Below are 12,202 nucleotides of genomic sequence, written 5' to 3'. Positions count from 1 at the left end.
GGATGGGTGGAGGTGTTTTCCCAGGGCAGAGGGAGCGACTCGGGGGTGAGGAGAGCAGCTCTGGGGCAGGGCCAGCCGGGGAAGCCCGGGCTGCCGTTCCTGGAGCAGAGGGGGCCGGGGGCCATGCAGAGCCCCGGGAAGCGGGTGCAGACGCTGAGTCCATCGGCCCAGCTGCACCTCCCCCTGCCTCGCTCCTTGCCCAGCGGGTCCCCGAGGCATCAACAGGAAGCGATGCTCCGTCTGAAACGTCCTGTTCTGAGAAAGCAGAGGATGGACTCGGAGCCAGCAGCCCCAGCCGGCCCGGTCACGGCCCCAGCAACGCAGCCACCCCTCCCACCAGTCGGCGCAGCGAAAGGAGCCATGAGAGCGGGACAGGCCAGAGCAGGCCAAGTGCTGAGCCGGCCCCGGGCCTGGAAAACCTGCCCTGCCCGGAGCCCCGGGAAACCCAGAGCGACAGGGGCTCAGCCGGCTCCAGCCACGGGCGCTATTTGGAAACTCACTGCGGCCAAAGGGGCAACTTAACACGAGCCCCCCAGCCCCGACCTGCAGCCCCTGCTCTCCCAGCCCTGGGCTCCCCCCGCAGCTCTGCCGGTGCCCCTCACTCCCGACCCGCAGCCCCTGCTAGCCCAGCCCTGCCCCCCCACCCCCCCGCAGCTCTGCCAGTGCCCCTCACTCCCGACCCGCAGCCCCTGCTAGCCCAGCCCTGCAGCCCCTGCTAGCCCAGCCCTGCCCCCCACCCCCCCGCAGCTCTGCCGGTGCCCCTCACTCCCGACCCGCAGCCCCTGCTAGCCCAGCCCTGCAGCCCCTGCTAGCCCAGCCCTGCCCCCCCACCCCCCCGCAGCTCTGCCGGTGCCCCTCACTCCTGACCCGCAGCCCCTGCTAGCCCAGCCCTGGCTTCTGACATGAGGGGATTTGGGGCCCAGCCTGTCCCCCCAACTCGCTGCAGCAGCCTGGGGGGTTGAGACTAGATCCCATGGAAAGCAGAACAGCATCTGTCAGCCCCGAAACAAAGTGGGAGGGGAAGTGGCCTGACCACAGGTTCCCGATTCCCCCGCGCCATGGGCGGCCCCTGCCAGCCAACCTCCCACTCATCCCCGGGCCCTGCCCCCCCAATACCATGGACTCCCCCCAACACCCTGCTGCCCCCAGAACCAATCCCTGCCCCCGACCGTCTGCCCCAGGACCCCCCTCCCCCCGGGGCCTCCTTCCCCCCACCCTTTGGGTCCTGGTTCTACAATGCGACACCTCTCCTTGATCCCCATGAACACTCCCCACCCCAGGGTGCTGCTCTCACGGCCCGGGGGTGGGTTCAGAGCACCGGACCCCACAGCGCGTGTGGGCAGCAGGCGCAGGGGGCAATGACGTGGCCGGGGTGGGAGGAGGAATCACACGGACAAGTGGCCACTACAGAAGCAAACTTTTAATCCCATTGGTGCCAAGGGCCATTTGTCCAGAGGTGGCTCGCGCGGCCCAGACCTGGGGGCTCCTGTAGTGTTTGCCAGGGACGGGGTGCGTCCTCCCTGCCCCCCACCCCAACGGCGCTGCGTGCGCACTAAAGAACCAGGTCCCGACCCCGCACTCACGTGACACTGGGCCTCCCCCTCGGCCAGAGCACCCCGAGGCCGGAGAAGCGGACAGACAGGTGTGAAAGCGGAAGGCAGAGGTGCTGGAATGGGGGGGGAGCCCTGCAACCCCTGGCTTGCAGCGGTTTCGATCACTTCACTGGCTCTCAGCCCCCCACTGCACAAACGGTTCCAGCAGCCCTGGGGACACGCCGGGACACAAGGACGCACACCCCAGACCCACTGGCCAGGTCCCTGCCGGCACCACGTCCGGAGGGGGCCGGGGGCGCAGGTTGTGCCCGGGACAGGGCGGGGGCAGCGGGTTATTTTAAAAACCTTAACCCCCCCCCGCCCCACGTGCTGGGTAGGGCTGACGTTCCCACGCCCGCCTTCCATTCTCATTCACAAAACAACCCCACACCCCCGCGCCTCACGGGCACGTTGCTGCACATCGGGCCGTGATTCATTCTCCCAGTCAGGCCGGGGATATGCCTGCCTGCCCGCCCGCCCAGCGGCCCCCGCCGAGGGCACCCAGCGAAGCCCCAAGCCAGGAGAGGTCTGTGCCCCTGGGCTGCCAGAGCCAGGCGGAGCAGAGACCTGGGCCAGGCCTAGCGGGGGGCACGTGAGAGCTACACCCCCCCACCACACGCACACACCCCCCCCACCCACACAACACAGACAGACACACACACACACACACTCTACACACTCGCTCTAACCAGGCGTGGGCCCTGGAGGGTTCTTGCCCCGCTCCCCACCCAGCCTGGTCCGACTGCAGCTGGGGGCTCTGAGGCTGCGGCGAGCGGGGCCCTAGGGGACCCCAGACAGACAGGCAGGCGGACGGCTAGGTACTGTAGGGACGGACAGACAGCTACACAGACCTGAAGACAACCAGCAAACAGACCCTGTTGTCGAAGCGAGGTCTGGGCTGGACGGAGGGACAGAGAGGCAGCCAGGGACGGAAAGGCCCACAGATTGCAGGGAGGGGGAGACACAGATGGGGAGGGGCCGATGGACAGCCCAGCAGCGCTCCTGGCCCCTGCAAGAGCCCATCCCACCCCCAGGTCGGCGGGCGAGGCCGCCCCAACGGGTTTCAATTGCACGTCCCAGGGGGGAGAGGAGCATCGGGGACAGCGCTGCAGCAGGACCCCAGTTCATCCTGCCCATGACAGCGACTGCTCGCCACACAGGGCTGGGCGCCATGCCGGGGGTACCTGGTGCCCCGATGCTGCCAGCTGGCCAGGGAAAATATGTGCAGTGAGGCTTTGGTCCTGACTGTGCACAGACCCCCCCCCACCACGCCGGGCTCAGGGCAGCAAACCCCTCCTCCCGCCCCAGGGCTTCCTCCCCAGCAGGGCAGGTGACAGTTCCACCCCACAGGCAGACCAGGGCGGAGCTGAGCTCCCAGCAGGGCAGGGCAGCCGCCGGAAAGGCCCCTGGGCCAGCGGGCGTGGACCCAGGCAGCCTCCGCCCAGCCCCCGGGCGCGCGCCGGGTGAGCGTGGGCGTGCGGCTTGGGTGAGGCCGTGCTGGGAGCAAGCGGGATCCCGGCAGGAGTGGGTGGCGCTCAGGAAGACGGCATCACGCGAACCAGATTGCCAGTAACCGGAGAGTCCCCGCCCCCCTTGCCCCGGCAGAGCCACGCTCTGCAGCCTCCCACGGCCCGTGGGACGGCCGGCTCCAGGCCGGCTCCCGTCGTACCGATCAGCCGGCTCTGCAGCGCCTCACACCGAGGTGGTGCATTCCCGCAGGATGGGCAGCTCTTGCTTCTGGGTGCCGTGCTCCAGGGAGCTGGAGCTGCGGAGTGGCACCATGCAGCGCTTGGCCGGCTTGCCGCGCCCTGCCCCGCCCCAGCAGCAGAGAACCCGCAGGAACTCCTTGCGCATGTCCTTGCTGCGCAGCGTGTAGATCACGGGGTTGATGGCCGAGTTGAGGGCGGCGAAGCTGAAGAAATAGTCCGCCTTGTAGAGGACGGGGCAAGCCTTGATGGCGCACGAGGTGTCCAGCAGGAGGATGATGAAGGCTGGCAGCCAGCAGATGATGAAGGCCCCCAGCACAATGGTGACTGTCTTGAGCAGGGCCAGGGTCTGCGTGCCGGCGATCTCGGCGTGGCTGGAGTGGACGATGCAGTAGATGTGGCCGTACAGCACCACGATGGAGAGCAGGATGGCGGTGAAGACGGTGACCACGAAGAGGATGTAGCGCTTGGAGTAGAGGGGCAGGACGGTGGAGCAGTCCTCCAGCTGCCCCATGCAGTTCCAGCCCATGATGGGCAGGCCCCCGATGGCCACCGAGATCACCCAGCAGGCCCCGATCAGCAGCACCATGCGGCAGTTCTTGTCGCTGCCGTACAGCTTCACCTTGGTGATGGCCACGTGCCGCTCAATGGCGATAGCCAACAGGCTGAGGACCGAGGCCGCCAGGGTGGCAAAGGCCGTGCCCTCCCGCACGAACCACTGGACCGGCGTCAGCAAGAAGGTGTAGCGCCCCGAGAGCAGGACGTTGGCCATGAAGGCCAGGCCGGCCAGCAGGTCGGAGAAGGCCAAGTTGCCGATGAAGATGAACATGGCCGAGTGGAACTTCTTGTTGCGGTAGACGGAGAGCAGCACGAGCAGGTTCTCCAGCACGATCAGGCAGCACAGGACGACAATGGCGACGGAGACGGGGTGGCGCCCCGGGGTCAGCTGGCTCTCGGTCAGCCCCTTGGTGTAGTTGTAATGCTCCCGGATCTTCAGCGGGTTGAAGTAATCCTTGTAGATGCTCCCCATGGCTGCCCGTGGGCCGCCCCGGTCACAGCGCGGCCCGGCCCCGGAGCTCGGCGTCACGGGGCGCAGGCCGTGGCATCGTCACTGGGGGCGGGTGCACCTGGAGGCAAAGGCAGAGACGGCGTCAGCGCTGACTGGGGTGGGGGGCAAAGCGGCTCCGAGACAATGAGCGGCGCAGTAAGAGCAAGAACAGGGGAGGGACTGACCCCCCGCTGGCTGTCCTCCAGCCAGCCAGCCATCCTGCCCTCCGGCATGCCGCCTCCTCCCCGTCCGTCTCCCCCAATCTCTTTCCATCTCCCTCCTCCGTCCATCCGTCCTGCGCTGCCGACAGCTCCACGCCCCAGCTGGGCGCCAGCCGCGGAAAGGGGGCGGAGGGCACAGGGAACACCTCACCTGTCCAAACTCACGGAGTCCCTCGCCCAAGGAACGTCACCCTGCGGAGGTGAGTCCTGCAGGTTAACAGCCCACTGGGTAGCATGAGTTTCCTTCCCCCACGTACAGTGCATTCCACCTTCGTTTCACCCTCACCCCTCCCAGTTCTCCGACTGCCGGGCAGTGGCCCGGCTGGCTCGCGAGGGACCAGGCACATTCTCCCCCCAGCCATGGTGCATCTTCCCGCAAGCGGCACTGCCATCCCGGCACTGAGGCCAGGCATTCGGCTGGGACCGGAACGACTGTCCCGTCGCCCCCGGGGGACGCCTGTTTGCCTTTGCTACCGGAGCTTCCTGTCCCAGGGCGGGTGCCGTCCCCCTGAGCAGGGACGCCCCGTCCAGCACACATCTGGCAGCCAGCTCTGCACTCCCTACACTCAGCCCCGCCTCCTGCCAGCCCCAGGCAGCTGCAGCAGCCATGCACGAGTGGGGAGGGGGGGCCATGGTAGAGCTGCCCCCCCCCGTCACAGTGACGCCCCGCTGCTCCCTTTCAGTAAGGGGCCAGGCTCTCAGCTGGGGTCAACCAGCATCACATCCCCTGCACCAGAGCTGGGCTGGTGACCCCAGTGAGGGGAGGAGCCTTTCCATCTGGCAGGGGAGGGGGGATGGGCTGAGAGTCAGGACACCTGGGTTCTAGTCCCAGATCCGCTATTGACCTTGGGGGGGTCCCTGCCCCTCTCTGGACCTCTTCCCCTCCTCCCATCTACTTAGAGTGTGAGCTCTTCAGGGCAGGGGGTCGTCTCTCCCTGTGGGTCTGTGCACACCCGGCACAATGGGGCCCAGATCTCGGCTGGGGTCTGGGCAGAGCCCATAAAAACAGCGAGATTGGGTCAGAGCAATGGTCCATCTAGCCCAGTGTCCTGTCTCTGGGCAGTGCCGGTGCCAGGTGCCCCAGAGGGAATGAACAGAACAGAGCAATTATAGAGTATCCCATCCCATGTCATCCAGTCCCGGCTTTTGGCAAACAGAAGCTAGGGACACCCAGAGCATGGAGTTGCATCCCTGTCCATCCTGGCTAAAAGCCATTGATGGACCTTTCCTCCAGGAATGTAGTTAATACTTTTTTGAACCCAGTTATACTTTTGGCCTTCACAACATCCCCTGGCAGTGAGTTCCACAGGTTGACTGCATTGTGTGAAGAAATACTTCATTTTGTTTGTTTTAAACCTGCTGATTATTAATTTCATTGGGTGACTCCTGGTTCTTTTGTTACGAGAAGGGTAAACAACACTTCCTTCTTCACTTTCTCCACCCCATTCATAATTTTATAGACCTCTCTCAGATCCCCCCTTAGTTCTCTCTGTTCCAAGCTGAATAGTCCCAGTCAGAGGGAAAATTACTTTTTCAAGTGCAATTCAATTCCATGATTGAATTCGCCTTGTTAGCACTACAAAAAGTAATCTTCCCTCTGTTGATATTCACCCCTTCTTGTCAACTGTTGGAAATAGGTCACATGCACCCTAATTGAATTGGCCTCATTAGAACTGACCCCCCACTTGGTAAGGCAACTTCCATCTTTTCATGTGCTGTGTATTTATACCTGCCTACTGTATGTTCCACTCCATGCATCTGATCAAGTGGGTTATAGCTCATGAAAGCTTATGCCCAAATAAATTCGTTAGTCTCTAAGGTGCCACAAGGACCCCTCGTTGTTTTTATCAGGCCTGAATCTCATCTACCAGTCACCCCGTTTTGTGAGATCCCTTTTGTAGTTCTTCACAGTCTGCTTTGGACTTAACTATCTTGAGTAATTTTGTATCATCTGCAAACTTTGCCAACTCACTGTTTACTCCTTTTTCCAGATCATTTATGAATATGTTGAACAGCCCTGGTCCCAGTACAGACCCCTGGGGGACACCACTATTTACCTCTCTCCACCGTGAAAACTGACCACTTATTCCTACTCTTTGTTTCCTGTCTTTTAACCAGTTACTGATCCATGAGAGGGCCTTCCCTCTTATCCCGTGACAGCTGACTTTGCTTATGAGCCTTTGGTGAGGGACCTTGTCAAAGGCTTTCTGAAAATCTAAGTACACTGTATCCACTGGATCCCCCTTGTCCGCATTTGTTGACCCCCTCCAAGAACTCTAATAGATTGGTAAGGCCTGACTTCCTGTCTTAACTCTTTCCCAACATACCGAGTTCATCTCTATGCCTCATAATTTGGTTCTTTGCTGTAGTTTCAACCAATTGGCTTGGTACCGAAGTCAGACTTACCAGCCTGGAATTGCCAGGATTGCCCCGGAGCCTTTTTTTACAAATCCGCATCACATTAGCTCCCCTCCAGGCACCTGGTCCAGAGGCGGATTTAAGCCAGAGGTGACACACCATTGTTAGTAGCTCGGCAGTTTCACACTGGAGTTCCCTCAGAACTCCTGGGCGAATGCATCTGGTCCTGGTGACTTATTACTATTTAACGTATCAAGTTGTTTCAAAACCTCCTCTACTGACACCTCAGTCTGGGCCAGGTCCTCAGATCCAGAATGGCTGAGATGTGAGAGTCTCCCTTACATCCTCTGCAGTGAAGACCCATGCAAAGAATTCATGTCGCTTCTCTGCAACAGCCCTGGCTTCCTCGAGGGCTCCTTCAGCACCTCGGTCGTCCAGGGGCCCCACTGACTGTTTGGCGGCTTCCTGCTGATGATGCACTTAAAAAAATTTGCTGTCAGTTTCTGTGTCTTTTGCTAGTTGCTCTTCAAATTCTTTTTTGGCCTGGCTGATTGTAGCTGGGCACTCGCTGACGGGCCCGAGGCCACGCTCCTTTCTATTTTCCTCGGTAGGATTTGACTTCCCCTTTTTAAAGGGCACCTCTTTACCTCGAACCACCTCTCTTACTCTGCTGTTTAGCCACGGTGGCATTTATTTGGGCTGTATCTCGCTCATTTGAGCCTCTATTATGGTGATTTTCAGACGTTTCCATGCAGCTTGCAGGCATTTCACTCTTGGGACTGTTCCTTTTAACAGGTGTCTTCAAATATGTGTAGTTCCCCTTTTTGAAGTCAAATGCTACTTCAGTGGGTTGTTTTGGTATTTCCCCCACTGCAAGGATGTTAAATTTAATTCATCATGGCTGCTATGACTGAGCCGTTCAGCTACGTTCACCTCTTGGACCAGATCCTGTTCGCCACTTAAGACTAAAACAAGAATTGCCCCTCCAAGAAGCAGCCATTAATGGGGTCTAGAAATTTTATCTCTGTATCCCATCCTGAGGTGACGTTCCCAGTCCATATGGGGATAGTTGCAATCCCTCATTATTACTGAGTTTTCTATTTCTGTAGCCTCTCTGCTCTCCCTGCTGTTTCACAATCACCGTGGCCATGCTGGTCGGGGGTCAGAAGTACATTCCTGCTGCTAGACTCTTATTATTCAAGCAGGCAATTTTCTATGGTACCGTTAGATTCATTTAAGATTTTTACTATATTTGACTGTATGCTTTCGCTCACATATAGAGCCACACAGAGAATCACAGAAGATTAGGGTTGGAAGGGACCTCAGGAGGTCATCTAGTGCAACCCCCTGCTCAAAGCATGACCAACCCCAACTAAATCATCCCAGCCAGGGCTTTGTCAAGCCTGAGCTTAAAAACCTCTAAGGAAGGAGATTCCACCACCTCCCTAGGTAACGCATTCCAGTGCTTCACCACCCTCCTCGTGAAAAAATTTTTCCTAATATCCAACCTAAACCTCCCCCACTGCAACTTGAGACCATTACTCCTCGTTCTGTCATCTGGTACCACTGAGAACAGTCTAGAGCCATCCTCTTTGGAACCCCCCTTCAGGTAGTTGGAGGCTGCTATCAAATCCCCCCTCATTCTTCTCTTCTGCAGGCTAAACAAGCCCAGTTCCCTCAGCCTCTCCTCGTAAGTCATGCTCCCCAGCCCATAGTCATTTTCATTGCCCTCCGCTGGACTCACTCTAATTTGTCCACATCCCTTGTGTGGTGGGGGCCTAAAACTGGATGCAATACTCCAGATGCGGCCTCACCAATGTCGAATAGAGGGGAACGATCACGTCCCTCGATCTGCTGGCAATGCCCCTACTAATACAGCCCAATATGCCGTTAGCCTTCTTGGCAACGAGGGCACACTGCTGACTCATATCCAGCTTCTCGTCCACTGTCACCCCTAGGTCCTTTTCCGCAGAACTGCCGCTTAGCTGGTCGGTCCCCAGCCTGTAGCGGTGCATGGGATTCTTCCGTCCTAAGTGCAGGACTCCGCACTTGTCCTTGTTGAACCTCCTCAGATTTCTTTTGGCCCAATCCTCTAATTTCCCTAGGTCACTCTGGACCCTATCCCTACCCTCCAGCGTATCTACCTCTCCCACCAGCTTAGTGTCATCCGTGAACTTGCTGAGGGTGCAATCCATCCCATCCTCCAGATCATTAATAAAGATGTTGAACAAAACCAACCCCAGGACCGACCCCTGGGGCACTCCGCTTGATAGCGGCTGCCAACTAGACAATAAGCCTGCTCTGTCATTCCTATCTATTGGCACCCTGGTGTTCCCATGTCCCACTGATTATCATTGTTCCACCGAGAGTCTGTGATGCCGGAATATTGACACATTTGATAGACGCTTGTGTACAAGTGCTAGAAGTCTAACTAAAGGCATCTGCCTTCACGGGATGTAACCGACTGGGACTCGTTTTCATTTGACTGTTTCTCTTCTCCTCCTTACCTGCACTTCATCAACTTCTATCCTCTCCTCGGTACTAGGAAATAGAGAATCCCCTTCAAGAAACCCTCCCCTATGGGATGGCTCTGTCCCAACCGTGTGCTCCTCTGCGCCCATCGGCTCTCCCCCAGCTTCGCTTAAAAACTCCTCCACAACCTTTTTCATTTTCCAGGCCACCAATCTGGTTCGGTTTCGGTTTAGGTGGAACCCATCCTGCCTGTTTAGGCTCCTCCTTTCCCAAAAGGCCTCCAGGACCTCTCTCCTGGCCTTCCCTAGGTCACTGACCCCTACGTGTACCACGACCACTGGCTCCTCCCCAGCTCTGCACATAAACTATCTCCATGGCTTGCCAGAGGGGTGTCCTTGGTGCGAGAGGACACCACCACCTCCCACCTAGGGATCATGTCCCACTGCTCCAATTGGACGTTCTCCTTCCCCAAGACTTTCATCCTCCTCAACAGCCCAGCAGGTGGGACCCAGAAAGTCTCGCCGGTTTACCCCCGTCCCCTTTAGCTCCTCCGGTTCAGCCAGACCTGGCACAGTGGGGGCCCCAGAAGCAACACGTGTTTCCCAGAGTTTCTATGCCCGGAACCCGGCTGCACAGCACCAGAAACCCCCCGCTATCAACAGGCACCATCAATCTCAGTCTGGGCTGCAGCGGATGCTGAGAAGCACTTCGCCCCCACGGGCAGGATATGGCTCGGGGGGGGCGGGGGGTTGCATGGCCTGGTCTACCGCAGGACAGAGATGACTCAGAACCAAACCCTGAACCAGGTAACACTACAGCTGCACTTTCCAATGCCCTGTGCTAAAGCTGAACCATGAAGGAGGGAGGTCGAGTGGTTAGAGCAGAGGGGGCTGGAAGCCAGGGCTCCTGGGTTCTTTTCCTGTCTCTGCCACAGACTCACTGCCCCCACTCCCCTGAGCCAGTCAAGGTTTCAGATTCCTCTCTGCCAGTTCTCCTGCCCCCCGGCATAAGGCACCAGCCCAGCCATTCCCCCTGCACCGAGGTCCGCATGGAGGGGGCTCTCCATGCCGGACCCCAGTGCCCTGCGAGCAGCTCTGCCGGGGCAGCCCTGGGGGTACAATGGCACTCCCTGGGAAGGAGCCTGGTGGGAGCCCCAGGACTGGCCTGTGAGCAGCTCCTCCTCTAAGGGTTGCAGCTCCAGTTCCTTCCCCAAGGCCTCGGCCTGCTCCGGGTCCCGGTGGGGAGAGGGCTCTGCTTGGGGGGGGGGGCTGAGGCCAAGAGGGGGCACTTCCAGGAGAAGGGCAGGGGGTGGAGGGGGAGCCTAGCTGCTGGACCAGGAGGGGCTCACCTGTGTTCTCAGCCTCCCCAGAGCCCTGCCCCACCGGGGGTTGGCATGACATGGGGATGGCGGGTGTGGCTTCAGTGATGGGAGCTCCTGCCAGGTGTTGATGGGGGATGTTGGCAGCCCCCTGACCAGCAGTAAGGCCCATGGGCCCTGTGGGTTTGGGAAAACTGGTACAGTCCCACCCCCTGACCTGGAAATACACGGGGGGGGGGGGGAAGGAGGGGGCTGTTCAGTCCCCAGCCTCCCTGCTGCAGGAATGGCCACGGGAAAATGGGGGGGGGGGGGTTGTGGGCAACTGCCCCAGAGGAACCAGGGGTTGAGACCCTGCAAAGTTGCTTCGCCCAGCGCCAAGCAAATGGCTAGACGGGTACAACTTTGGGCTACGATTCTCCAGATCCTGCTGGGGGGAAAGGCCCCCCCAGCCTGGGGCGTCCCCACCCCATTCCCCTCCGAGCCAGCCAGCCCGCCCCCCAGCCTGGGGAGCCATGTCCCCTCCGGAGCGGGTCTCCGACAGGGGTTCCCCGGAGGGGGCAGGCGGAGCCCGGGGCGGCTGCTGCGGGTCCAGCCCCACAGGCCCCCCGGCAGCGCGCCCCGCCCCGCCGCGGACCCCCAGCCCCGGAGCGCGCCCGGCTCCGGCCGCTCCCCGCCCGGCTACTCACGCTGGGGCGCCCGGCTCCGGCTCCGGCTCCGGCTCCAGCCCGGGTCCCTCCCGCCGGCCGCGCCGCGGAGACGTGGCCAAGGCGCAGCCGGAGCGATTCGTCACCCCCGTTCCCGCGGGCTGTGGCTGCGCCCCCGGCGGGAGGAGCCGAGCCTGGCCCGGCCCCCCAGCACCCCCCGCCCGGCCGGGCCTCGGGGCACCCGGCTCCGCGCCCGGCTCCGGCCCCGGCCCCGGCCCCCGGTGCGCGCAGCGGGGCGAACCCTGCCCTGCCCTGCCCTGCCCTGCGCGGGGCTCGGCCGCTCGTCGGGCGGGGCGGGGCGGGGCTGCCAAAATCGGGCCGGCCGAGATCGGCCCAGGATCTCTCCGCAGCCCTGCAACCAGCTACGCCAGGCTGCCCCCCAAGGACCCCAGCGCCCCCCTTCCAGCACCTCCCGACCCCTCCTGCACCCACCGACCCCCTTCCAGCACCCACCGACCCCCCAGACACCCCAACCCCTCCTGCACCCACCGACCCCCCCAGACACCCCAGCACCCCAACCCCTCCTGCACCCACCGACCCCCCAGACACCCCAGCACCCCAACCCCTCCTGCACCCACCGACCCCCCAGACACCCCAGCACCCCAACCTCTCCTGCACCCACCGACCCCCCAGACACCCCAGCACCCCAACCCCTCCTGCACCCACCGACCCCCCAGACCCCCCAGCACCCCAACCTCTCCTGCACCCACCGACCCCCCAGACACTCCAGCACCCCAACCCCTCCTGCACCCACCGACCCCCCAGACACCCCAGCACCTCAAA

The 12,202-nt window shown here is 61.2% G+C and overlaps 1 protein-coding gene across 1 annotated transcript; it reads right to left on the bottom strand.

The window, feature by feature from the left end:
- Nucleotides 1-1,402: 1,402 nt before the first annotated feature.
- On the bottom strand, nucleotides 1,403-11,598 carry S1PR2 (sphingosine-1-phosphate receptor 2). The gene is made up of 2 exons (XM_048831478.2): nucleotides 11,402-11,598; nucleotides 1,403-4,425 (listed from the first exon to the last, which is right to left on the bottom strand). Exon 2 carries the CDS (start codon nucleotides 4,326-4,328, stop codon nucleotides 3,285-3,287), a length of 1,044 nt encoding a protein of 347 aa, XP_048687435.2. The 5' UTR covers nucleotides 4,329-4,425; nucleotides 11,402-11,598; the 3' UTR covers nucleotides 1,403-3,284.
- Nucleotides 11,599-12,202: the final 604 nt, after the last annotated feature.

This window comes from Caretta caretta, chromosome 20 (assembly GCF_965140235.1).
Source record: "Caretta caretta isolate rCarCar2 chromosome 20, rCarCar1.hap1, whole genome shotgun sequence".
In the NCBI taxonomy this organism is placed as follows: Eukaryota; Metazoa; Chordata; order Testudines; family Cheloniidae; genus Caretta; species Caretta caretta.
Note: the sequence above shows the minus strand (reverse complement) of the source record. Positions and strands in the feature narration are given on the sequence as shown.

Excerpts from the sequence above, each read along its gene's own strand:
- S1PR2 (XM_048831478.2), bottom strand. The coding sequence starts at position 4,328 with ATGGGGAGCATCTACAAGGATTACTTCAACCCGCTGAAGATCCGGGAG.